The 27626-nt window shown below is 42.3% G+C and overlaps 1 protein-coding gene across 6 annotated transcripts in view; it reads right to left on the reverse strand.

Annotated features, from left to right (window-relative positions):
* Positions 1 to 27626, reverse strand: part of FRY (FRY microtubule binding protein) — a 429999-nt gene that overhangs the window by 31621 nt on the left and 370752 nt on the right. For all 6 annotated transcript variants that reach the window (XM_048215644.2, XM_048215641.2, XM_048215639.2 and 3 more), the window contains 11 exons: positions 24375 to 24562; positions 23221 to 23315; positions 21386 to 21993; positions 20383 to 20480; positions 19829 to 19999; positions 16130 to 16270; positions 13968 to 14147; positions 11628 to 11789; positions 9022 to 9096; positions 6332 to 6502; positions 394 to 594 (listed from right to left, as the gene is read on the reverse strand). In XM_048215644.2, coding sequence (XP_048071601.2) covers positions 394 to 594; positions 6332 to 6502; positions 9022 to 9096; positions 11628 to 11789; positions 13968 to 14147; positions 16130 to 16270; positions 19829 to 19999; positions 20383 to 20480; positions 21386 to 21993; positions 23221 to 23315; positions 24375 to 24562 — 2090 coding nt within the window. The remainder of the gene's footprint in view (positions 1 to 393; positions 595 to 6331; positions 6503 to 9021; positions 9097 to 11627; positions 11790 to 13967; positions 14148 to 16129; positions 16271 to 19828; positions 20000 to 20382; positions 20481 to 21385; positions 21994 to 23220; positions 23316 to 24374; positions 24563 to 27626) is intronic.

The raw sequence follows: 27626 nt of genomic DNA on the forward strand, positions 1-27626 counted from the left end.
GGCGTCGGGCCTTAGGGCACAGAACTCTAACACGCCGGCCTCCTCTTTGCAGGTAACCACACCCAACTGTCCGTTACATTTCCTAAAGACTTCAGATCTCTCAGGCATTTTTTAAAAGGGGATTCCAGCCTAATAAAAGTTATCTGAGGAAAAGTCCAGGCCTTAACAGATCTGGTGGTGTTCAAGGCCTCTAGCAAATACCCGAGTATTTGTGTCCGTTTGCAACCTCTAGACAAGAGGCTCGTCACCATCAATTAGACACCACCTGACACTTCAGGTGTTAGTTTGGCAGCTGTGCAAAGTTTCTCTAGCGGCCCCCGGACACCACGCTCCTGCCTCAATGACAAAAAAAAAGTCTCCCGTCTCCCACGGTGGGCAGGCAGTCCTACTTACAAGGTCGGAGTGCTCCAGGATCTGGCTGGTGGTGAGGTCTTCCTCTTCGGAGGATTCATCCGAGTCCTCGTGGTTCATTTTATTTAGGCTGGGAGACCTTCCTGAGAGTTGGCGCTCCTCCAGAAGCTGCATATCACACTTGTCCAAACTATCCAGAGAACGCCTGCGCACTCCCCAGTTGAAATTGTCCATACTCTCACCCTGAAATCACACCATCAGCTGGTTTTTATGCCAGAATCTTCCTGCGCTCACACCTTCACACATTCAATTAGTCATAGCTTAGAAATAAATGCTTCCATTATGAACTCCCAAGCTCCCGTCTACGTTGGTAGCAAACATTTTGTTTATGTGATGTGAAAAGTAGTAAAGCATACTATCTTCGCCTAAATGCATATTGAATCATAGGTAGAAGTGATTACACACTTCTCTTGGGCCTGGTGGGTAATGTCATGTTTTTTAAAAGGTGACTTCGGTCAACTATCTAGGTTTCCCAAAATCTGTAAGAAAGAGACCGTTACGATGAAAACAACCTCAAAGTAGGTGCGGCCCCTCCCCGGCCCGTTCGGTACTGTTTTCGGAAGGAGAGAAAGAGGAGCTATGCTGTAGCACATTCCACATCCTTCAGGTATTAAGTAGAAGAGTATTAGGTAAACATTCCAGCCTGTTCCTGCTACAGCGGTTTTCGCAGATCAAATGCACAGTTAAAAGACTATTTGAGAGCAGCGGGGCAAAGTCTGATGGGTCATGCACTACGCAGAGGCCAGAGCAGCGTGGCTTAACGTTTGCTTCAGGCTCATCTTCAAATAATTGTCCCAACACAGAAGACAGTTGCTTTCCTGGATCTGAAATGGTTGACTTGGTACCGAGCACTAATGCTGACTTGTACCTTCTCATTTCTAAGACCTGCGCTAAGTAGCAATGCGGGGGTTAAAGCTTCTCATCGTACCCCAGACTTTCTCTACAGACTGTCTGATATTAAATAAGTGTATTTGTCCGCCACAAAAATCTTTCCTAGAAAGTAATTTGGATTTTATTTTTTCTGTTAAAACAGGAATAAAGGAAGAGAAATAATACCCAGCCCCTTGATGAGCAAGTTTTAACCTATATAAATAGGTAATGTGAACAAAATCTAGCCCAGAATCCTTTCATTTAGAAGTCATTTGAAACACTGTGTAACGGTTTGCTGTAAAATAAATTTTCTGGTGAGAGCTCACTAAGTACCATAATCATATAATACGAGAGATGTAAAATCACTGTTAGAATTATGAGTTTTAAATTTATTAATCTTCCTTTGGTTTAAGGATCTATTTCTTCTGGATCCTAATGGAGCAAACGTTGCCATCCTCATAGACCTCTCATATAACAGATGCTTTAACTTTTCTGAGTCTTTTTTGGCCATTCATGGTAGAAGGCAATAGGTAAGAATCCTAAACGCATTCTGGATATGATACAAAAATTATTATCATGATTTATGCCTATGTATGATGTTTATAATTGTTCTTAGGACTGTGATTAGAAGGAGTAGCTGTATCTGCTGTTTTATCTCTATCTATAGCTTTATCTGTATCTTCTCTGATAAACTGTCACCAAATAATTTTTTTTCCTAGTGGAAAAGGTTAATTGTTGTGCTGGGATTTAAAAAGAGCTATTTCAGTGAAAAACTGAAAAAAAAAATGTGGAAGAGGCAAAAGTTCTGGAAAGAAAAAGAAAATGCAATGTGTGAAGAAGTTAAAAAGATTAAAAGAATATGAAACCAGAGACAAAGAAGAACATGCAAATTACTGGGAGAAAGAAACAAATATGAATATAAAACCTAATCCCTAAAGCTGATTCTCTCGCACCAAATCAGTGAATGGGTTGGATGAACTATCTCAGGCAACGATTCTGGAAGTCTCTCGTGCTGAACCCAAGAAGGGCCATAAGCTTACAGAGAAATACAGACGTCTAGGGTGAGGGAATGCTACCCTGGGCATGGATCGCTGTTCCTACGTATACGTCTGCACCTCTGGTGAAGACCTGAATGAACCAGGTGTTAGAACGACGGGTAAGGGAAGGCTGTTCTCGCAGGAAGACTATCTGGGCATCTTTCTCGAGGATGTAGTAGCTCCACCAGAGGCGAAGGGATTGAAACTGTTTCCCTGAGATGCCATAGTGCATGTGTAGTATGGGTATCTGAAGTTTAGCTCAAGGTCAAGTGCGTGGTTATTAAAAGTCAACTTACATGGTCAAAAGTCAAAACAGTGTTTTACTGATTATGTCAGATTTTCTATGTGTGAGAAATTTAGGAGATGGCTAATTATTCAAGACAATCTGCATCTATTAGTTATCAAACTTAACTACTCAGGATTTATACTGAGATGAGAAAGTATTTGTGATGGAACATTCTAGAACTGTTGGAAATAATATTCTTTGAATTTTTTTTTTTTTCATACTAGAACTCAGTCAAGGATTATTGTTGAAAGAATGTAGGTGCAGTGTGGTCAAAATATATTTCCTCAAATACACACCTTCTCAGAGTAAGTCTGACACAACCCAGGCATAGTAGGGTGCTCACAGGTCAGTCTGCCCATGATGGTCCTGGCTCATGCCTGGTGTCTACGTGCAGTTGTTATTAGCACCCCTTTTACTTGAGAAATGGTTCTCATTTGGATGAAACTTTAGTCGCCATACAGAGACAGCTCCTCATGCCTGGAAAGGATCTGACTGGAAGTGTTGGTGGTATATTGTTAGGTGCAGCTTGTTGACTTCACTGTTAATAAGAGAATTTAACAACAGAACCAGTCCGGTTGGACAGCTGCCGTCTCAGAAATTGTAAGATTTCCATAGATCATATTTAAAACCTCGCTTTTGCTCGAGAGAGGTACTAATGCAACTTCTAGACTAGGCATATCAAGATTTTAAACCTCTCTTGTGTTTCTAGTTTAGAAAACATTTCCATACTGGAGCAACAGAGGAAAATCCTACCACACACACCGCAATGTAAATACGCACGCACATTGGCATACATACGCTAGAAGGGAGGAAAAAAGCAATTATGTTATGAATCTGCAACGATGCAAAACATCTACTTAGCGCATCTGAATTCAAGACAGCAGCATCTTACCTGAAGTTCCTTGGTAGCAGATTGAATGGACAGAAAAACAAATAAGAGGTCTATTTAAAACGATTACATTAAAGATACTCAAGTGCATTTATCTTAGTTGTAACACAACAGCAATAAACAGGGCCAACAATACAGCCCTCAGTAGATGTGAATTTAAAAAAAAAAAGGTAAAGATATACAAACGCCCAAAGAGAGAAATCAGTATCAACACCAGAAGTTCCAACCCTTTTAGGGGTGGATGGTGTAGCTGGGATAACAAATCATAAAAACAATTTCTGAACTAGCTTGCCACTTCAGTGACTGACAACTTCTGCTCCTCAACACTTTTTTGGGGGGCAGACGCTTTCATTTTTACTTGTGAGAAAATAGTTAAACGTCGTGAGAAAATGAATGAGGGTCACCAACTGGGGGAAAAAAGGTGGCATCACCTGACCCGCCTCACAAGACTGAAGTGTTTGCAGTCATGATGTGTTCACTGCTGATGTGCAATTAATAGCAAGGGCACGGCACCTTTTAAAGATTCTGGAAAGTTCCAAGGCAAACTTACAGATAGGAGTCAATAAATTCTGAGACTATTTAATGAAAAGGAATAGACTTAAAAAAAAAAAACACAACCCTTGTCTTTCTTTTTTGGTAATTGTGTTTTGCTCTAGACGCCAGATAAGCTTGGCTTTCTCTGATGAGAATATGCTGAAATTATTCACCAATGACAGTACAAAGGAACGCCTGCTACGTGCCTGACACTACGCAGAGGTTATCTTACTCCCTGCGTCCACTTGATAAGCAGGTTTTATCATACCCATTTAATAGACGAGGAAGTCAAGAGAAACTGCATCCACGTTACAGGGCATAGAGCTAGGTCAGTGGCAGAGTTGCAATTCCAAGCTGGACCTGCCTGACTAAGGCTCGGGCAGTCTTATCCTAGCACTCTGTAAACTTGCTTGAATCCCTTATTAAAATCTTATTGAGACGCAGCAAAACATTCTCAGATAGTTTATTTTATTTGGATGGAATATATACTCTCACACTTGTAAGTTTCTTATAAAATCTTAATCATGTGAGATAAAACGATCACTGTGATTTTGAAGTTCTTGTCTGCTAGGATAATAGAACACTAGAAGGAAGTGGAAGTATTCATTATTTATTGTCCCTGAAAAACGTTAGTATAATATTTATTTTCAAGTGAGAGGCACCTCAGATTTTCCTTCCTCTGTTTTGATAGAAACTAAATTTGTTAGTTTTTCTGAAATTGTGTCTGACTCCTCTACTCTACATCGCTCCTGCAAGGTCATGTCCCACAACGCATTTTTTTTTCTTTTGGCTGAGACTGGAAAATGATACCTCTGTTTCTTCAAGTTTTCCCTCCTTACTCTAACTTCCAGAGTAAAGAGGGTGCCTAAGCCTGAATTCTAGCCTAAGAACAAAGATTAGGTCAGAGGCCCAGATCGGGGAGCTAATCTTCTGACATTCCATATGGCTCTGGCTCAGAGACATTTTGAAAGTATTCTAAAGGGCTATATTTTGGTTTAGACTTTTTAAAACAATCGTCAACCCACTTAGTGATTGATTTCTCTATTACTCATTAAGGTTAACAGTCAGAAAACTCCGCGATACTTTTTACAGGTTCTAGAATAATTCAAGGTGAGAAGCTGACACTTATTTTAAAGATGCTTTAAGGACTGGGTCTGCTAAACCTGTTTTCTAGAGAAAGAACAGGTAAAGAAGACGTTCTTCATTCTGAGGACATAATTCTCCCCAGACATCCAGGGTAGGCCATGGGCAGGAGGACCAAGAGCGGATAGCTCCTTGGCCTTACCTCAACAGGAGACGATTGGTCCGCAATCATATCCTTTTAGGGAAGCTAAGCAGCTGGTGGAAAGCACCATTTCCCACAAGCGTATAGTTAAGTCAGGAGTGCCTACCCATCCCAGGATATGATAAACTTTGAAGATGGGCCTCCATTTTAACTATAAGACTGGCAGGCAGCCCTTTCCCTGTCCGGGAAAATCAGTGCATTTAGCTAACCGTGAACTCCGTGCGTTGGCTTGGTACCAGGCATCTTTACATATGCCTGTCTCCCATCAGTCAATTTTGGTTTCCTCCATGAGGCAGAGACTACCCCCAGCTGGAAAGGAGAGGGTCAGAATGATGCCCCTCCTTCCAATCCCAGTTTTCAAAAACATGATTCATAGCTGAAAGCATCCTATTACCATAATTATCATTCAAATCCACAAATCTGCATTTGCCGGTTGAGACACGAATTCAGCTGCTCCAGGTGTGGGGACGGCTGGCTGCTCACCTAGAGCGGAGCCCAGGGCTCTCATGCGCCTGTGTCTTGTTTCAAGTTGAAATGATTTCATCAAACAGCACAGAGATGCTGGGGCCTTCAGGCTCCCGACTCCTGTTGGAGCAGGCCGGCTTTGAAGTAATCGAATTAGAGTCATTTCGCTTTTAAAATAATTAGATGCTTAGCATGTTTCACCCAGGTACACGCGAACAGGCTCAGAACTTGAATGTTTTTGTTTTGATTTTTTTTTTTTTTAAGTTCACCTTTGGACTGCACACACACGGCCTTTGTGTGGTCATTAAACGTCAGATCTTTGCCATTTAGAAATAACTTGGCAGCTTAGGCTGTGGACTCAGACAGGAAGGGTGTGGTAACTCTTGCCAAAGTTAAGCTGCTGTACTTTGAATAAGTTGATTCAAAATAAAGTTTACAGCTTTCCAATTAAAGGCTCTGTTATAAAACCTCATTACTTGGCGGGTAAAAAGAAACTGTTTTCGTTAGTCAAGGAAAGGCTGAGTGGGTTATTTTGTACAGAGAATATACTGTACCTCTCCATCCTCCAGCTCCACGTCGAGGAAATCAAAGTCCCTAAAGACTCTGAACTGCTGCTCGCTGTTCGTGTCGTCCATGTTCTCCTGCTCTCGGGCGCCGTCCTCGGAAGACACCAAGCTCGTCTGGTGCTCGAGCAGATCCAGATCCCCACACGACGAGAAAATCACCTGCGAATCACAGGCGTCCTCTCCTGAGAGACCGTTCTCCCTTCGGTTGTTTGTGCTACAAAAACTAATTGGCTCTTTATGGCCCTCTATTTCCAGTCCACACCTAATTCCTTAAGTGGGTATTTTTAGAATGTTCTTTTATTATTTATGTTGGACAGGTGCCTTCAGATTAAACTCATTGCGAAGACGCAAGTTCACACAGGAGGAAAAAGCTCGAGTCACATTGCTGCTGCTTAGTGGATGAAGACTGGATCCCACCTGGGTGTGTGTGTGTGTGTGTGTGCGTGTGTGTGTGTGTGTGTGTGTGTGACAACTGAGCGTGTGTTCACAAACCAGGCCAGCCAAGAAATTTTCCATTGTTTCTGAGCTAAGGTTAGAAATGGTACACATGGACATACACGTCACAAACATATGAGCACATGATATTTTAAGGACCACTGATATCAAGATCTGTTAGTATAAATGACCTGTTAGAGCAAAGGATTTAACTCTTTCAGAGATCAACCAGGAACAGATAGAGAATAAGAAACAGAAGCCAAAAGTACAGTCCTTGCTCATTTGAATTACAGACGAGTATCTGAGCAGCAATGCTCGTAATTTATACCTAAATTAAGGAATTTAATTCTGTTGCTATAAACAGTACAAACATTTTTTTTCCTATTAAGATCTTTTGTATGTTAATATTTTAAAACTATCTTCCGTGTTTAGGTTCTTTCCACCAGGACATTTTACTAGAACTTCATAGAAATAAGAAACTGCAAATGAACCTAAATGTTTTGTTATCCAGCCTCTCCTGAACATAGATTGGTATTAAATAAAGTGATCAATATGATTTTTAAAAAGAGTTATTTATTTTTTATTTACTCATTTATTTCTGGAGTGTAAGCAGGGGCAGGCGCAGCGGGAGGAGGAGAGAGAGGGTCCTCAAGCAGACTCTGCAGTGAGCGCGGAGCCTGAAGGGGGGCTCGATCTCACAACCCTGAGATCTTGATCTGAGCTGAAATCAAGAGTTGGACTCTTAACCGACTGAGCCACCCAGGCGCCCCTCAATATGATTTTTTTTAACCATTATAATGTCTAGTTTTCCTTGAAGAATAGACAAATCATTTATAGGAATTTAATATAACAACAGTCTCTCAAAAGTAAAAAGAATGAATGGATTTTAAATGTACCCCCCCCCCCCAGTGTTTGAGAACAGTCCCGTGGTTGGCACTATGTTCTCATAAAATGGTCCGTGACACACAGTTTGCACAGGGATGGCGACTGGGTCTCTGAGATCAAGAGCCCTGAGGGCCAGGCACCTTGTTGCTGAGAGATGAGGCCAGAATTTGGAGTCCCTCCGTCGGAGGCTCCTTTTCCCAGTTAGGGCCACGTCTCCCATCTGTACCCAGCTCCAGGTAAACACCTGCTGCTAGAAGAGCCTCAGCATGGAAGCAGGTAGCTTAGATCTGAGGAGGACGTGCCAGCCAGAACGGCAGCAGGAAATGGCCCTCACTGGAGTGCTCCCCTGCAGGGGCAAAGTGCTCTTGTTCCTGTCCCTCCTCCTGCCCCTGCCACCATCGCCTCGTCCCCTCTGCCCTCAGTAATGTGCCGGAGCAGCAACAAACCCACTGATCAATAGCACTAAAAAGGTGACTTCAGCGGAAGCCGAGCTTCGCTGCTGGCTGGCAGGGGCACATTTGCCAGACGATGAGAAAACACCAATCCGCGGGAGCGGGTATGTATCAGTCACCAACATTTCACCCGCTCATGAGCTATGCTGGTAGATACACCGAGATTTAAAAGACAGCTCCCTGTTGGCTAATTCTTACTTTATTTGGCAAATTATTTAGTTCGCTATTTTTGTTGTTGTTGATAACAAAGATGCTGAGATATGGACAAACTAAAAACGGCCAGTGAAACCAGACCCAGAGATTTTTATTGCTTTGGCTATCATAGACTCACAGACAACTTGAATTTTCCGAATTATATAAAAGCTTCAGAAGCTAATACTGCGATTATTCACTTATTCCAAAGCCCAAGGGTATGTTGTTGTTGTTTTAACTGTAACATCACCGAATGTTTATAAGAGAAAAAAATCCCATAATGATAATATCATTATTTCCATCCCTATCGTGCGTGAGTAAAATAATGACGTCACAGGAAGAGGTGTGCATACCCCAGTTTTGGGGTAAAATTGCACCCCAAAGGAATGTATATTAAACATGGTGGTGCAGGAGAGTCGTAAGTACATATTTTGAGGACATCTGGGCATATTTATTAAAAAATCCAAGAAATTTTAAACAATGAAAAAAACTGAGTATTTATTTGCAGATAAACTGGAGCAAACAGTCAACAGAATCATTCATTGTTTCTGAACGGAGATTAAAAATCATAGTGTGGAGAGAAATAATCTGTGGGTTTGATCTAAATGGTGGATATCATACCTGTAATTCATAGCAGACTTCTCTAAAGCTAAAAAAGACCAAAGGTAAAAAAGATACGGTACCAACGTACATGTGATACATGAGAGAACTTACTGATGGATTTTTGCTTAATCCTACTTCTTGGCCACACAGAGAAAGGACGTGCACCAACTTCTCTTTTGTCCTCTTCTGGAAAAGAGACAAACAAACACATTTTAATCACAGGGTCCTGTGATCAAATCTGCTCCAATACTGTAAGCCATTAGCCACATTGGACTATGTCCCCTGAAATGTGGCCAGTGAGAATTGAGACATAAAATACACAAAGACTTGGATGAAAGAGGAATGCAAAATATCTCATTAATAATTGCAAAATATTGGCTGCATATTGAAATGATAATATCTGAGATACAGGAGGTTAAATAAAACATATTAAAAATGATTTTGCCTGTTTCTTTTTACTTTTTCTTAAAAAAGGTGACTGTTAGAAAGTAAATGAGGCGCAGCTTATGTTTCTACTGGATAGTGGTGATTTCAGTTTTCCCAAGGGAGGGGGATGCAAATCGGCCCCTGCATTCTTCAGCAGATACTCATGACTCTCCTGGATAATCTTTTCTTGTCTGTTACAACTTTCAGCATTAGTAAGGCTTTCCTTACACCTAAATTAAATCTATTATGTTTCAGCACAAATCTATTTTCCTCAAATGGGAGAATAAATTTACTTTCCGCAAAATTAAAAAATTCAATTATCTGCAAGCCATATTAAATCTTTCTCAATTTATTCCTCCTAAAGCTAAACAGATTCAATTCCTTTTGCTTTTCTTCACGAGCCTTATTTTTTAGGTGCTTACGCATGGAGATTCTTCTATAAACTGCCACATTTTCTAACGACACAGATGAACTAGATCTCAGGATGATGGGTGAGTTGAGAATGAAAAGAAAGAGTAGCCGGAGCCTAAAAAATGTTAATGTATTTCAGAAATGCTCTTAAAGCCATCTTCCTAACTCTGTAAAATGATTTTTCCCTCTTAACATGATTTGAGTTAATGTGGAGACTGCTAGGAGGCCAATATCACTCATAGCTTTTCTTAATGGAATTTGGCTTCACTGCATTCTTCTTTCCAAAATTATAGAAGGGACACTCGATACCATGTCTTTTTAAGGTCAAAGACAGGAAGACCTTGATGTGGGCAGATGGCAAGAGATGTGCTAAAATATCTAAGTGTTAGTGGGTATCTTACAATTCTGGGGAGGAATCAATGTAGAGGAGCCTGGAACTGGGATGTATATTTTTCTTCTCTTTTCCAAATCCCCAAGAAAGTACAGTAGGTTCTCCTGCTCAACAGCTCAATGAAATGTCATTGAGAACCAGCTGTGTGCCGGCACGTACCATGCTATACGTCCCACTCCCCTAACCTTGGTGAGCCCTGCAGTTCCCTGCTCAGCACCCACCATTTGGCCTTCTTTCAATAATACAGTCCCTCTTTTCATCTTGGGAACAGCTCCTCTCCCACTAAGTGGGGCTTTGCGTCCCTCACACATGTTGCAAGAGTCCTTTCTCTAGAATCACTATGGATGTTGGGGATGGAATGCCTTGGTCCTAAAATCATCAGAGCCAAAGACCATGTCAATCTGGAGCTGCCGGAAGTTGTTGGTGTTTCATAGGACAAGAGTCTGCTTGAGAATGAAGTCACCAGAGAGGGAAGGAGGGCTGACACTGGGAAGGGAAGGGGAGGACAGTGAGAAGGGGAGGGAGAAAGAGGTTAAGGATCCAGTTCCTCGTTTTGGGTACTAGAATCCAGCTGCGCTAGCCAAGCTATGGTAGTTAATAAATTCCTCTTCCACTTAAGGTAATTTTCCACTGGGCTTCTGTCAAGTTAGTTACCAAAGAGCCCTGAATAACGCAGAGGTTTCACTCGACAGCAAGTCTGAAGACGCTCATACTATAATGCAGTTGCCCGTTGGGTGAGCACAGCCTTAGGCTGTGATAACAGAACTAGAGAGAGATCTGCCAGCCTGCTCTGCTCCCTTAGACCATCCATGGGGACCATGACCCGAGTGTGTGCTTAGGGGACAGCGGTCAGAAGGGCCACTGGAAAACAAAGTATTTGCCCATTTTAGGCCTCCCAAATGTCCACTCCTGGAGCAGCAGGTAGACCTGACTACTTTCTACCCTCTCTTTTCTTCCTGACCCCTTAGCATCGCTCACCAGTCTCTTCCCTTCTCGCTCCCCTCTCCACCAATGTAAGACTTGAGATGATTTTACTGGTTTACAAAGCACTGTGGCTCGAGGAAGCGGCCGTGGAAGCAGGTTCTGTGCTCCTGTGCAGGCGTATCATGTGGAACTGGTTGCCAGAACTAGGGATGCATTGTTTGGAGAGAAGAGAGCTCATTTGGGTAAGTGCCAGAGGGGATGGGGTTTCTTTATCTATTTGAAAGGCTGCCGTGTGAAAGAGAGGTCACATTTCATTTTCTCAGTCCTACGAGCACTAGGACCAATAGGTAGAAGCAGCAGATGTCAGACTTCAACTCAATGTAATGCGCTGTTCAAAGAGAAAATAGGTTTCCTGGGAATGCCAGGAGATCCTCATCACTGAAGTGTTGATGCCTAAAAGGGCAACGTCGGGACGGTGAAGGAGGAACCCCTTATCATACGGGCAGTTGGGCTCGATAGGCCCCCCCGAACTCCCTTCCAATCCTGGGAGTCTAGGAGTCTATACCTGGGAATACTGGGGCCTTTTCCAGCTTACAGGAACAAGGACATTGGAGTTGGAGCCCGATGACGTGGAAGATGTGCTCCTGGTGACCGCCATAGCCCTGGGCTTCCCATCCCGTCCGGAAGAGCTCTGCAGCTCATCGTATCGCCTTCCGATGATTGGTGTCTTGACAAAAAAAAAAGGAAGACAAAAGTTCATGCTCTCCTATCTGTTTAATAGTTCTGTGGAATGTGGGATCACTCTACCCAGCAGCAATCAAGCACTGCCTGTTCGATTAAACCTTAGAGACGTTCAGAGTTGGAAGCAGGCTCCTTTTCCTGATGTTCAAACACACATTCTAAATCATTTCACATCTTCGACATTTCCCCACCATCTTTAGCAGCGGAAAACAAATCCAGCTGCTTGTTCTTAAACATACTCTGGAAACCACTGATAAAGCTGAGAAGCAAAACATTCCGGAACGCAAATAGTGTTCAGATGTTTAAGCTGAAAAGAATTTATCGTTATAACAAGAGACCAAAGTTCCTTCCCTTCTTCCCAAACCTTTAAATAGTCTCAAGTATTTAAACATTTATTTAAATTGATTCTATCTTCTCGATTTTTTAAAAGGATGAGTTCGGGGCCAGATACTTGGGCTACACTTTAGAAATTTCACTTCCTGAGAGTTCATTTCTCATGCCGGTGTCTGGTGCTGGGTAGACAGCACCGTCCACACTTCAGCCCCAGTGAGGCTGCAGAAACCTGTTTGTGGGCCTGCCCTTGCAGGTGGCAGACACAGGCTGGAAATTCTCCATCTGGCTCTCCAGCTCTTTATTCTGGGGCAGCTGGGTCCCTGGGGTATGCAGCTGACTGGCTGCTTATTTTCTATACCCATTCTGAACAGAATAAACTTCACTCAAGAAATGAAAGTACCTTTCCCCCTCAGCCACGTCAAAAAAATGTTAAAAATTAAAAAAAAAATTGATTGGATACCTTGATATCATACACATACTAAATACAGGCGCAGGCATCACAATGGCCTCCAAAGAGTATCTCAACCTGGGTACTGAAAGGACAGAAGGTCAATGAGACCATCGTGTGAAAAAAACCCAAGCTGGCTACAACCTACTTCATAGAGCAAGTAAGTTTCACATAATCAGGGGCGCCTGGGTGGCTCAGTCGTTAAGCGTCTGCCTTCAGCTCAGGGCGTGATCCCGGCGTTCTGGGATCGAGTCCCACATCAGTCTCCTCTGCTATGAGCCTGCTTCTTCCTCTCCCACTCCCCCTGCTTGTGTTCCCTCTCTCGCTGGCTGTCTCTCTCTCTGTCAAATAAATAAATAAATAAAATCTTTAAAAAAAAAAAGTTTCACATAATCAGATCCGGTTTACTCCCTCAGTGACCTGACTCATTCAGCAGTGTTGAAGAATGTGTGTTAAGTACCTGTCTTGTACCAGACACTGTACCAGACCCTGGTAACAAAATGGACAGAGCGTTGTTTCTGCTTTGGTGGGCTTATGAGGCCTGGGGTAAGCGAGACAGGAAAGCAAAGTATTTCTACATCTTAGAGTAAGTACAGGCCTCCCAAATGTCCTTTCATGGAGCAGTGGGTAGACCTGACTGCTTTCTACCCTCTCTTTTCTTCCTGATTCCTTAGCTCGGTTCCTGGTCCCTTCCCTCCTTCTTCCCCTCTCCCTCAAGGGAAGACTTTAGAGGATTTTACTGGGTCAGTGTGGCTTGGGGAAGCACCTGTAAAGGCAGAGTCTATATTCCTGTAAATCTCAGTCATTTGCTGGTCTGGCTGGGAGTTCGGGGGCAAAGTTGTGGATATAAAGACAGGACAGGACACCTGTCAGATAAAGAAGGAGTGAAGGTCATGGTTTAAAATGCTTAAGATCATTCCATTTTATAGGTATCTTTTTTCAAAAAATCATTTAAAAAAAATAACAGAGGCTAGCTTCTATTTTTAGAAGCTGCCAATTGAAAGCCCCGAAGAATACGACACTTGATGTGTTCTTAAAAAACAGAACCGAATTTAGGCCTTAGGAAACTTAATTTGAAATAAATGTAAAATAAGTCTCTCTTTCTTCTCTCTTTTTTTTTTTTAAAGATCCTTTTAAATTTATTTATTCAACAGACAGAGACAGCCAGCGAGAGAGGGAACACAAGCAGGGGGAGTGGGAGAGGAAGAAGCAGGCTCATAGCGGAGGAGCCTGATGTGGGGCTCGATCCCAGAACTCCAGGATCACGTCCTGAGCCGAAGGCAGACGCCCAACCGCTGTGCCACCCAGGCGCCCCTCTTTCTTCTCTTTTTGACCTTTGCCCCTATTTCTCCCTGCTGAAGCGGACAGGAACACATAACATACCTCTGAAATATCGAAGTGAAAGTCTAGGGTTTTTCCAGGTAATTCCTTAGAAGCACTGGTCCACACTCGATGGATTTCTATCTTTGAGAGGTCACTGTGCTGGTAAGAAGGCAAAACTAGGCTGGCAGATCGAGAAACCACCAGCTTCAGGATATTCAAAGCTTCTCTCCAGTGAACACTCTGAAGGGAGTAAAACATTCAATGGTTAAAAACAATTTCACTAAAAAAACCCAAATCTACCGCTACCCAGTCAGAATTCACTGACTGAAAACAGTGCGGCAAATTCCATCCTACGTAAAAGGCAAATGACATAAAAGACTATTTATTTGTAAGAGGAGATACATAGAGGAAACAAGCAAATAAAAAAAGAGCAAATTCTGCCCATATTCGAATAAACAGAAGTTTAACATTACGAGGTACCATTTTTGCCAACGAGGTACCTCCTTCACATGAATGAAAACAATCCCCCAAAGCATTTATGCAATTGACCGCTCACTCTGTCTCAAAACTCTCCCCACCTCCAGCTTCCAGTCCTCCTTGGTTGTTCTGCTACTGCCCTGACTCCTGCTGTCCCCTTTGCTCCCTGGGCGCCTCTTGTCTTCTTGCTTCATATCTTTCTCATGACCTAACCCAGGACTCTGGGAGCCGTTCTTAACTCCTGTCTTTGCCTGCCTCCTGATTAACTGCTCCCTCCTCTCCGTTCCTGCTGGCAGCAGGTCAGCTGAGTCCTCTCTGGCCTCTGCCTGGACTATTTCAATGGCCTCTTAACTGGGCTCCCCGCTTGCGGCCTCCACTGAAGTCCAGCATACCCTCCCCAACTATAGAGATCTTTCTAGAATCCTTCAGACAGAGACCCTTCCCTGCCGCGACTTCTTCCAGGGCTCCCTCTGGCGGGCAGGGTGGAGTCCGCACTTGGAGCACAGCCCACAGGAGTCCTCTCCCCCAGGCCGCCTCTGGAGTTCCTCACACCAGCCAAGCTCTTTGCCGCTGTGTCTTCACTTATGCTATTCCCGTGTCCTGGAATGCCCTTCCTCTCCTTATCGGCTTATCACAGGCCTACTCTTCCTGTAAGACTCATTTGTTTTGCCATCTTTGCCTCCCTGACAAACCCCAGGCAGACTGATGGACTTCTCCCACAAAAATATTAAGCATAGATAAACTAACTTGATAAAAGTTATTATTACTATTTACCCAGCCTTTGGAATAAGAGCACATGAAACAAAACACATTTCCCTCACTGTTAAATTCTGCACAGGGGAGGACATGATTTGGATGTGAAATTAGCCACCATTCAAGAGAAGATATCAAGTAACAGAGAGAGCCCACAGGCCGGAGTTAGAATAGGCAGCCTAGTCAAACGATTTTTTTTCCTTTTTACCAGGGGCACATGATTTGTAGAAAAATGTGAACTGAACCCCTGGCTCTCATGACTTCTGTGAAGCGACAAAGTGTTACTGAATGCCTACCGAGTGCACAATGATTTTGGAGAAGTGCCACAGAAATCATTTTTGGCATTAACTAATTTCTGCAAGCGATGTGATGTTGAAGTCATGATGGGGGAAAAATGTCTACAATTTACCCTGTACGGCTTTGGCGATGAGTTTAGCCAGACAGAACCTAGCATCTGTCCTTGAACTCTGTGACTCACCAAGTACGTTCCTGTGTGTGTTTGTCGTAGTATTTTCCAGCACATTTATGCAAGTTGCTTCACCTCCCTTCCCTCAACTCTAAAATGACAATTTTAATCCCCGAATTAACCATTTGCATGTGGAAACACCTGGCCTAGAACCTGGCACACCTGAGTCCCTTGTCTCTTCTCCTCCTTTGAAATAGGAGAGTACAAATACAAGCCTGCTGGGTCCTCCCAGCCAGGTGTGTGCTTTTAATACCCAGCCTGTGAGCTCTGAGAGGCAGAAACACGTCCTCTGCGGGCTCAGGAACGCACCAGGGCTTGGTGCTGTTTTTCTTCTCTCTCTACTGCTTGGGCTGTGGTCAGCAACCACACCTGACTGCTCTCCGTGGGTTAGGGACACCAGGGCGTGAACGCGCAGCCTGGCACGCCTACAGCTTTGCAGCCAAGCACAAGCTACATATCCTCCGTCTTTCTGGAATGACTCTCTGGAAACATCCTCGTTCGTAAGTGACGTTATCCAAATACTCACTTGCACGTATTTTTCAATGGTCTTCAGAACTTCCACGTTAAACTGCTTCACAGGGACGACGGACAGGTCCATGTAGCTGAGCAGACTGTAGATCACCTGGAGGAGGGGCTGCTGCATACTGGGGAGCCCCTTCTCCAGCAGCTGTGGGAGGCAAGGCACAGCGTCAGCCGGTGTGACACCAGCCTGCTCACACAGGAGCACCGACGCCTCCCCACACCTTTACGATCGCACATTTCCTTAGGAAGGAAAGGAGAATCCTAGCCACTAAAGAAATGAAGATACCATTCAAGGCAGTGTAAGGAGTTCTGAATATACAGGTACCCCATCTACAACAGAATACAAGAAACCTCAAAAGGAAAGCATCAAATACCACTAATTATTGAAAATTACAAAGTAACACAAAAGACACAAGTTATTAGTTATCAAACTGGCAGAGTCTCCCAAGTGATAACAGTCAGTATGGGTGAGGATATGGGGTGGGTATTCTCACGCATCAGTGGAAATGTACCTTGGATAATTTGGCAATTGGCCTCAAGAGTACTAAAGACAGTGCATACCTTTTGAAATAGTAATTATACTTCTAGGAACTTTTCTAAACCTACAGGCACTAAGATTCATATATGACATTTCACTAAGGCATTACTGATAATGGTAAGAAACCCACAAAAAACTAAACAAGAAAGCTCTGTTAGCAATATAAATGTTGAACACTAGGGAAATGGATACAAACTTATGGTAAATTGTATGATGAAATATGTAATCAAGAGAATGACCTTTTTAAAAAGATTTTATTTATTTGAGAGAGAGAAAGAGAGAGAATGAGCAGGGGGGAGGGGCGGAGGGAGAGGAGAAGCAGACTCCCCGCTGAGTAGGGAGACGGACTTGATCCCAGGACTCTGGGATCATGACCTGAGCTGAAGGCAGACGCTTAACCGACTGAGCCACCCAGGCGCCCGAGAACGACATTTTTAAAGATAGTAAAGGCTATCAGATAATATTAAGTGAAAGAGGAAGGATATACAATTTCTGTGTAATAGATGATGCCAAAATCGATGGGTGGGTGTCACAGAAAAATAACAGTGGAAAGAAATCTAACAAAATGCTACCAGTGTTTCTCTCTAGATACCATAATGATTTTGGATGATTTTTCTTATCACCCCCTCCTGGGCTTTTCCTCCCACTTTTCTGTACCTACCAAACTTTCTTTTAGGGACATATACTATGATATCAACAATATTTTCAAAAAAGAAAGCAAAATAATGAGAAAATTTATGTGACAGACATCATGGTAAAAGGTTACTATTCAAAACAAAGAATTATAGAAATGACTCAAATAAATGTTGAAATTCCACATCAAAAGTGGCCAAAAGAAATAACTGAGCAGTTAACACATGAGGAAATGAATAACTATGTAAATCTATTGTGTGGAAAAATGAACATTTTTCCTAGAAAGGAAATACAGAAAGAGAATAATTTTAAAGTGCCAATAAATACATAAAACTGAAAAAAGGAATAAAGGGGATAATAAAATATAGTGAGGATATGGGAAAACACGTTTATACACTGTTGGCAGTGCTGTAAATAGGGGAAATCTCTGTGAAGACCCATTAGAACCCCACAGTTGTCGAACATGACACCATGTGAATGATGTCAATACATGGAAATACAAGCAGAGAGTTAATGTTGTGTGAACACAGCGGGCTCACGGGCAATACTGACCAGAGCTATGTGCCTGGCCAACACCTGAGAGAACACACGAGTACCTGAAATAGGAGTTAATATATACTACGCGTGGTGGGAAGTTTATAATTTTCAGTGACAGTTTGTGACAAAGGCTTAATAGAACAAATGAGGTAATCCACCCTTACTTATTTATTTTGATTGTAATAAGATGTATCTAACATAAATTTACCACTCTGACCACTGTTAAGTGTACAATTCAGTGGCATGAAGTGCATTCACACTGTCGTGTAACCATCGTCAGTATTTATTTCTAGAATTTGTTCATCATCCCAAACGAAAACTCCGTTAAATGTAAACCGCAAGTCTCCATGACCCCTTGTCCCCAGCCCCTGGTGACCACTATTCTACTTTCTCTCTCTACAGATTTGCCTATTCTTTTTTTTTTTTTTAAGATTTTATTTATTTATTCGACAGAGATAGAGACAGCCAGCGAGAGAGGGAACACAAGCAGGGGGAGTGGGAGAGGAAGAAGCAGGCTCCCAGCAGAGGAGCCTGATGTGGGGCTCGATCCCAGAACGCCGGGATCACGCCCTGAGCCGAAGGCAGATGCTTAACGACTGAGCCACCCAGGCGCCCCAGATTTGCCTATTCTATGAGCCTTACAGAAGTGGAATCCTGTTATATTTGTCCTTTTGCGTCTGGCTTCGTCCAATCAGCATGATGTTTTCAAGGTTCATCGATGTTGTGGCACGTGTCGATGCTTTATTCCTTTTTAAGTTTGAGTAGTATGTATGTGTGTATACGCCACATCCCGTTTCTATCTTGGAAACTCTAGGTCTAGTGATCCTCCTTGCTAACCTGCACTTCACTGTGTGTTAAGACAGGCGTCCTCTGCCTTCGTAAGCAGGGCCTGGGCGTTGGTTATTCCAGTATTTCTTATGAGCCGAGCTCTGCGTGTGCTTCCTTCGTAATTCCCGCAGGTGCAGGTGTGACCGAGGTGATTATCCAAAGCAAGGGGGTGGCATATAAGAGAGGATCGTTCACGTGCCAGGGATGGCACGGGGAGAGAACCTTTGGCTGTTGACAATCTGAATGCAGCTCACCTACTGCCGACCCACACTGCAAATGAGAATCCTGCAGGTCAACTAGCGGAGTTGATGGTGGGGCAGGGACCCTCTTCCAGGTACAAGCGCTCAGTCTTGTGGGGCCTTTCAGAGAACGACTGATTCTCTAACCTATCTGCCCCCTGTACTGGTGACAAAGTGAAAGAAAAGTTAGAATGTACTGTCCTCGTCACTTCTGGAAAGGCCCTAGCAAGAGGTATGCGTGCACGTGCCTCAAGCAAAACAACGGTGAATACGCTGAACCAACGTGGCCGTTCGCGGCCATTTCCCTGAGTTCATGACCTTGTGCGTTAAGCTGGTGAGTGACCACAGGTGCTACCAGAATACACTTCCTCACTTGTCTGATATGCTGCGTATTGGACCAGTGGACACAGGGGCTTGGAACCAGTGTGCTAGCAACACATTTGTATGAGGACGAAAATCCCATTCCAGTTTAAAAAAACAAACTTAAAGATGAAAGTAAAAAGCTTATTTCAGAATCGATGCTTTGCTAATTAGTTTAGAGCAAACAACTGTTAAACATGTCAAGTCACTCAGTAACTCCTTAAATAAGATTTGAACACCTGGAGTAATTAGGATACAACTTCCCCATTTCTGGGAGGTACTGGTAGGTATTAGCGTAGTAAAAAGAAGGAATTTAAGCTTTTGAGGCAGGTAGACCCCAGTTCAAAGGCTGGCTCTGCCACCTTAAACATACGGCAGGTTATTTAACCTGGTTGGGCCTCAGATTCTTTGTTAGGATTGTTGTGAGGATTTAGAATGACTCCACACAGCATCCATGGTAATATATAATAGGCACCCAATAAATGAAGTTAAGAGATGATTATCCATTCCATATAAATACTTCACCCATGAAAACTATAACAGGCCTACCCGTAACTGAAGAGCTTACCTCTGCCAGGTAGGTCACCATATTCAAGGTAATGTCAGCATATGCTTCATGAAGGTATCGGCAGACCACGTTGACCCATGTGGCACAGTCCCTCGTGTAGCTGTGTGTTTTATAAAGGGTCATGACATGTGCAAGATTGGAAAGCTTGGGGTTCTTCTCTTCCAAACACACCTTTTAAGAGAAGAAACTCGATTAGGGATAAAATAGCTTGATGAACAGGAAGATGTGTCAGAAATTTTGCTGTAAGACAATGTTTGCAATTTTGCTCTGGAATCTGGAAAACACACCGGTACTTTTTTTTTTGGCAAGCTGCAGAAGTGCTTATCTTAGTAATTAGCTAATATGATTTTCACAGATCCTTTCCACCTGTCTGCTTAATAATGAAGCCACAAGACAACGTGCATCGGCTACTCGGGACGTAAATTACTAGCCATATCGGTTATGATGTTCAGGTTTTGTGAAACTCAGTTTCCTTTCGGGGTAATTTCTGTTTAGCATTGGACCTTCCTGAAGGCCCGTATGGATCCACCTGAGTGTGGAGCCAGAAATCATACCTGAGCAATCCTTTCGGCTATATCCTTGCAGAACTGATTGGGATTTTCAAAATGCTGGATCAGCTGAGGCAGGAGACACAACACGTTCAGTGGAAACCCTGGATCAGAGAAGATGCGGTGGAGAGAGCTGAATATGGTGCATTTGAACTATTAACCGTGGGAAGGAATAGCGCAGATTTTATTCCGAGGTGACGCAAAAACAGTCTTTTGAACCAGCTTTACTGTGATCTAACACAAAATCCAGGAAAAGAAATGTACAACCGCAATGACACCAGTTACAGAGGAGGAACTGAAGTAGATCTGTAATTCTGAGATATGGTGACTGTCTTGCTATGGGCTGTGAATCAGGATGGCTGGCAGAGATTTTAAAAAGCAGATTAAAATGAACTGAAGCACTAGTTTGAAACTTTTATCAAAACCCATATTTTAAGAAAAGCTTGTAAGAGAGGACACAGGCCAACCAATTTAAGTCTTAAGTAATGTAATCAAAAAGACTCTTTAAAATGATAAGTAATGGCTTAGTACCACTGTATTAAGCTCTACCTTCATGAAAAGAAGTCTGGGCCACATGCCATGGTATTAAAAATATGGCTGGTGATTTGGCTTAATTCAAAACAATAGGGAACCAAGCGAATTTTCAAGAGGTGGGAAAAAGCTAAGAAAACAAAAAAGATTTAGGAGTTAAGAAAAAAGAGAAAAAAAGTTTGTCTGTACAAGAACAATGGAATAAACGGACAGTACCCGCAATTTGATCTGGAAAGCACAAAGAAATAATTAATATATTACTTCTCCCCCTTTTATGCGATTGCCTTAAACATGTCTTTCACAATTTAAATAATTTTAAGATTTACATTATGTATAATTTTGAAAGAAATGACAAACTAGTCTCAAAGAATCATTTCTAAACAGAATTGTTGAAAGTACTAAGCCCATTATCTTATTACACTAAACATAAACACAACCACCACCAGAACAGCAAGAGAATGAGTGACGCTGGCCTTACCAATGGCTTGGGATGAATCTACCATGGATACTTTGGATACTGGTGTGAGCAAACTGAAAAGCTGCAGGGTCAGGTCGGTGGTGGTGAGGGAGGTGAATCCTTTCAGCAGCAGCTGCTGCAACCCTGAGAAGTCTGACCACTTGAGCTGCGCCTGGAGTTTTTCAAGTTTTTCTCGGTTCTCAGCTTTATCAAGCGGCATGTGAGCCAGTAGTCTATTCAACAGCCTTAAAGCCATTAGGTATTCAAACTCAAAATCAGATTCCATCAAGGCCACTGTGACCCAAAAGATGGTGGCCAACAAGTTGGTTGGATGGTTTATGTGTGACGGATCTGAGAGGCTGTCCTTCAAGGAAGATGAGCTTCTGGTTTTTGAGGAGAGGCCTTGTTGGGTACAAGCCTGAATTCTGTCTAGTGTGGCGCTCCTGGGTGGGTCAGAGGATCGGTCGACAACACCAAATTTCTTGGGCACAGAAAAGCTTCTTTGATGCCGGCTCCGTTCTGCGGTTGCCGTGTTGCCACTGGCTGCCCCAGGGTTCACATTTAGTTGTCCTGTGCTCTTTCTGCTTGCTGTTAGTTTAGTGTTAGAGCTTAAATCTGGTGATGAAGAGCTGGGTATAAAAATAAAAAAGTTCAAAAGAAAGCCAACATGCGTCAGTGAAGAGCCAGTAGTTTTAAGATCCACTGACAAACACTAAGATAGGGAAATCGTTTTTTGGAAATACTGCCTATTTTTTTTCCCATACCCTTAAACTTACAGGAATAAATTTCCTATTCCTAAACTTAAAGCTATGAAAAACAAAACAATGAACCCTCACCAATAAAACAACAACAAAACCTAATACTGCCTTGCACTTACTGAAAAGCTGAAGAAGAGCAGTTGGTGGTAAGGTTTACTGATCTTTCATTTATTTTGTTTGTTTGTTTGACTTTGGACAGAAGTAATTTAGGAATAAGGTATACCTGAGGGGCACAAAGTTTAATATTCTATTAACTGACTAATAAGAACAAAAATGGAAAGAATATTATCTAGAAAGAAAAAAGTTAGTAATGCATCAAAGGAAATTTTTTACGCTTATAAAAAATCTATGAGAAATGGTCTCTAAGCCTATTTCAGGCTGAAAAGATAAAACTCTTTATCAGCGTTCTTGCTAAATTCTTACTGAGATAAATCTGTAGGTTTATATAGCAAATGTGTACGGTATTAGGAATCATACTAAAATCACCTATCCATAAAAAATGCTCAACTTAAAAAGGCTCAGTGTGATTTATGATAACATTGCTGACTCGATTTCAAGCAAAATGAACTCAATTATACAAACGGAATAGAGAATTGTGAATGATTTGAAATGGGTAATTAAACATTGGCAGGAGCAAAAGGAACAAAAATAAAAAAGAAAGATCCTGCGATAGGAATTTATTCAAGTAAAATCAACATGAATACCAGCTGTTTTTATAGTGATGGTTCAGATGAGTTTTGTATATATTCATTCAAAAAATAACATTTAGTTTTGGTTTCTGTTTTTAATGTAATAAATAGGATAATTATTCAATAAAATTTGAAAAAGTACTCAAAGACATAACACAGAAAATGAAAAAGCATTAATATTTGTATTATGTTGAAATAACATTTCTCCTCTCTCTTCCTGATGTTTAAAAAGACTTATATGATGTGTACATATCGTGTGCCAGAACTTTCTCTCTCTTTTTTTTAAACTAAAGAAAAAGTCATATCTCAAAAACTAGATGTGTTCTTTGGACTTTGCCCAAAGTCCAGGCATCTCTCAAATATTCAGTCCAGCATATTTGATTTCAAAAGTCATGAAGCTGCTTCTCACCGAGATAATACCGTTAAGAGATCGGTGTTCTTCAAGCAGTCCGACAGGTTATCCACAGCAGCTTCCAATGTAAGGAGAGCTTCCATGACGTAACCCTGCCAGACATGCAAAGATAACATTTTGGTACTGCTTAAAACTCCTGTTCACTTCCTGAAGATAAATTTAATTAACGCAAACTGTATTCAGTCTGATGTTAATATCATTGAGGGCTAGACAGTCATTGTTATTGCAACTTACCAAGTCTAAAAACAAATTTTAAGGGCCACACAGGAAATTCAGATGGCTTAGCAGTTAGCAGATAGTCACAGAGATTTATTTCCCTAGTTCTGAGGTCCTGAACAGCTCAATCTCATTTGAAATCCAACAGGGAGAGGGCAAGACTAAAGGTGGCGGGCATGGCCCCTTGCTGAGGGGGATGGTGGGCATTTGAAATACAGAGTGGCAATGTCTCAGCCAGAGATGAGGAACCGAAGTATGAAAAGGGCTCTGCCTCAGTGGCATTTTGAAGAGCACATCCCATGGCCAGAAAAAGAGGCTAGAGTTCACAGGTGTGAGGGTCTCCTGGGATGGAGTAACTATTCTGATAGAAAAGAAGGGAAAGAAGGGCTTGGCTCAAGCTACAGAGCTTGTAATGCCCTGGATTTCAACCAGCTGCCCAGTCCTTGGGCTCTACCTAAAGGGTCTTCTTGTGGTATCTACTCCTTCCATTACTTCTTCAGCTCTTCTCAGTGTACTGAAGGCTCGCTATACAGAAAGGGGTAGTGCTTTGCATAGATACAATGGAGATCCCGTCTCTGGGTGGCGAGACCGCACAGCTGCCTCCTACGTTCGGGGCAAAAAGACAGAAACAATACAAATAATTCCCCGATTCCCTGTCAAATAAAACCAACAACAAAAACCACCAAGAAGAAGTCCCCAAGGGATTTTCAGGGGTTGGCTCAATAAAACAATATCCACTGGATTTCTGGAACAATGCTCCTTGAAGTGCTTTTTGTAACTACAAAAGTTAACCTCTCAAAATTTTTAAAAATAAATTGTATATGCCCAAATGGTTAGAATAATTGGCGAGAGAAAGAAGGCTCAAAGAAAGCTGTTCAGGCCTCATCTTTGACATGAGAGAAGGAGACTGAGTTCAGTGTTCTTTCCTTCCATACCTGAATCTCATCTCCATGTTCTCCGATCACCTCCACTAGTCTGGAGAGAAGGTCAGACAAGGCGTGCGCTGACAGAGGTTGCTTGAGTGCCCGGAATATCTGGAAGGACCGACCGGCATAATGCCTCGAGGAGCTTGCAAGGGCTGTCTGCAATGCAACTTCACTCAAGTGTTGCTCCAGATGGAAACCTAGGCACCAAGAAGCCAGAGGTGGGTCAAGTGATATTCCGCAAACCCTGGGGCATATGTTATTCAAAGGTGTACATTAGGCTACCTGCATAGAGCTGCCTCCTGGTGGTCCCTGTTTAGGAATTAACCATTTTAAAATTTAAAAAAGCCAATTTGGATAGATCTTAAAGAGGCAAAGTGCAGTAGAAAGAGTCAGAAGCTTTGGAGCAAGATGGTTCTGGTTTTGAACAAGGGATTTTGGGACTCTGGGAAAGAAATGTATTCTCTATGAACCTGTTTTCTTATTTTTAACTGGAGAATAATAGTATCCATCTCCTAGAATTGTTGTGGAAATCCAACAATTCAAAAAATGCTTAGTACACTGTCTGACACATAATACTGACTCACAAAGGTATTCTTGTTTATTGCCCTATTTTTCTACACCGTTCTTCTGAACTACTTTTTCCGTGGAATACTTTCACTCCTGTTTTCATAAAAGAATTTGTCGGGAACAAGTTTTCAGAGTCCTTGTGTATGTAGAGGAAAGCTGTTGGTGGATCTAGTCCACTCTCAACACAACCAAAGCCTATACGAAAGTCTTCGCTCTTCGGAACAGTCTATAAATGTGCAGATACTGAAATGTAGATGGTGCCAAGAAGGCAGCCATCCTTTAAACTCTTGCCCGAATACTGGTTCTTCCAACAGCATGAAGGTCATCTTTGTCATCAGAAAACCACTTGATCAGATGGAAATGAGAATGTAGGGTAAAGCGCATGACTGAATTCTGGGCCGCTATCCGTACTCTCTGCTGTGTCTCCCTGCAGGAGGAAACCTGACTACAAAGTCAGAGGACATGATGAAAACAGTGAGTTTGGCTGTCTCTGTGATCTAGAGGGCTCTGTGGTACATTGGATTGTCACATAAAAGTGAATCAGGAAGGGTAATTTAATGTCATTGTTCTTAGCTGCTGCCGGGCTGTCTGACCCTAGGGACCTGTAGGCTGTGTAAGAAAACGTTCCTGCAGAGCAGACCAAGCGTCCTGGAAAATGGACTTAGGCATGAATACTCAGGGTAGTAAATATAGGATTAAACCCATACGGGCAGTTCACAATTTAAGAATGGATCATATTTCAACACAGAATCTGTTACCTTTTTTTGTTTTATTTTCCTACTTAATTTTATTATGTGTGGAGTTAGGTCCTCTGTCGATGAACAAAAATGTATTTACATCACAATGGACCTGAAAGCTAGAATGACACTAGTAGGACTGCAGAACCCCAGCGCAACTATGACAACGTCCTTAAAGAAAGGCAATTTAATGTGTCACACAGCAACGCTGCATTGCCCAGCCTTTCCGGCAGCTGGGTGTGATCCCGTGCCTGAGTTCCGGCCAGTGGAATGCGGAAAGAAACAGTGGCTGCCACGTTCGAGTCTGGCGTGGTGTAAATTCCTCCTGAGTAATCCTCTATTCATGCTCTTCCTCCACCTGCTGGAAGGTTGAGGAGAGGCCTCTGAGCAATGGGGTGACAGAGCCCACAGGATGGAGGGTCTCTGAAGCGCCGTGTGGAAGGCCGTCGGACAAACATCTACACTGACCTGTTACATGATCCAGAAGTCACCTTCTACTGCGTTAAGCCTCCGAACTTTGGGGGCTGTATGTTACAGCAGCTATGCTACCCTGACTAATACAAGCATTTCCAGGAACACATTGTGTCATGCTACAGTGGAAACGGGCAGAAAGCAGGGCTGTACAGGGAAACCGTAGTGAGTAAGAGTATCTGGGGTGAGATGTGGACAGACTCAGACCCTAGATACCCTCTGGGAAACCAGTAAAGGGATTCGTGTGTTTTCTCATTTTTATTATCTTCATACCATCTAAGGTTTTCGACAAATTAATGGCTCACACACAAATAATAAATTTCTTCCTTTGGGTTATGTTCAATTATTAAATGACTTTGAAGTGGGGGAAATACCGAGATAAGAGGTCTCAATATTTCAAAAATATTCCAAAGGAGACGTTCAAAACCAGAAATGTCAACCCTATTCCTGAAATGAGTTTCTCATGTGAATTCATGAGTATTTTATGTTTTTTCAAAAGCACCTTCTGATAATGAGAAGAGATGTGGCTAATCTGGAATGTTTTGAACTATGAGGTGTGCTAATTATCAGAGTAGCTGGGAAAGCCAGTGAGCCATCTTTCGTGTGGCCAGCCTGGTGTGGGGGGAAAGGTAGGGAAAGTTGTTGCATCATGCTGGGGAGCCAAATTTAAATTTCACACACAAACCAGGTCAGGTTGAATCTGAACGGTATATAGCTAAGGGCTTCAACATCATGATGCTGTTATAATCTAAATAAGAATCACACTGTGTTCAGAATATTGAATGATCATTAGCACAGGAATTATTAGCAAACACTTTCAAAATGAAAAACATTTTATCACAAAATTCTTTTTCTAACCAGTTTTCAAGGATGACAATTTTTTTCACAGTTGAGTCTGAATACAGTCAGTAAGATTTACTACTACTCATGCCCTTCTTTGTTTTTTTTTGTAAATTTTTAAAATTTGAGTATAGTTGACACACAATGTCACCCTAGTTTCAGGCATACGGCATAGTGATTCAGCTTCTCTCTATGTTATGCTGTGTTCACCGTAAGTATAGCTCCCATCAGTCACCATACAGCACCGTTACAATAGCATCGACTCCGTTCCCTATGCTGTGCCTTTTATCCCTGTGACTTATTCCTTCCATAACTGGGAAGCCTGTATCTCCTGCTCCCCTTCACCCATTTTGCCCATATCCCTACTCCCTTTGCTCTGGCAACCATCTGTTTGTTCTCTTTATTTATAGGTCCGATTCTGCTTTTGTTTGTTTATTCAAGTTATTTTTTAGATTCCACATATGAGTGAAATCATATTGGATTTTTTTTCTCAGTTTGACTTACTTCACTTAGCATAATACCCTCTGGGTACACACATGTGGTCACGATGGCAAAAACAAAACAAAACAAAAACTCATCCTTTTTAACGGCTACGTTATTATACATTCTACTCTACAGTCCATTATAAATAACACGTTTATTATGT

Source organism: Ursus arctos, unplaced genomic scaffold (genome assembly GCF_023065955.2).
Source record: "Ursus arctos isolate Adak ecotype North America unplaced genomic scaffold, UrsArc2.0 scaffold_10, whole genome shotgun sequence".
In the NCBI taxonomy this organism is placed as follows: domain Eukaryota; kingdom Metazoa; phylum Chordata; class Mammalia; order Carnivora; family Ursidae; genus Ursus; species Ursus arctos.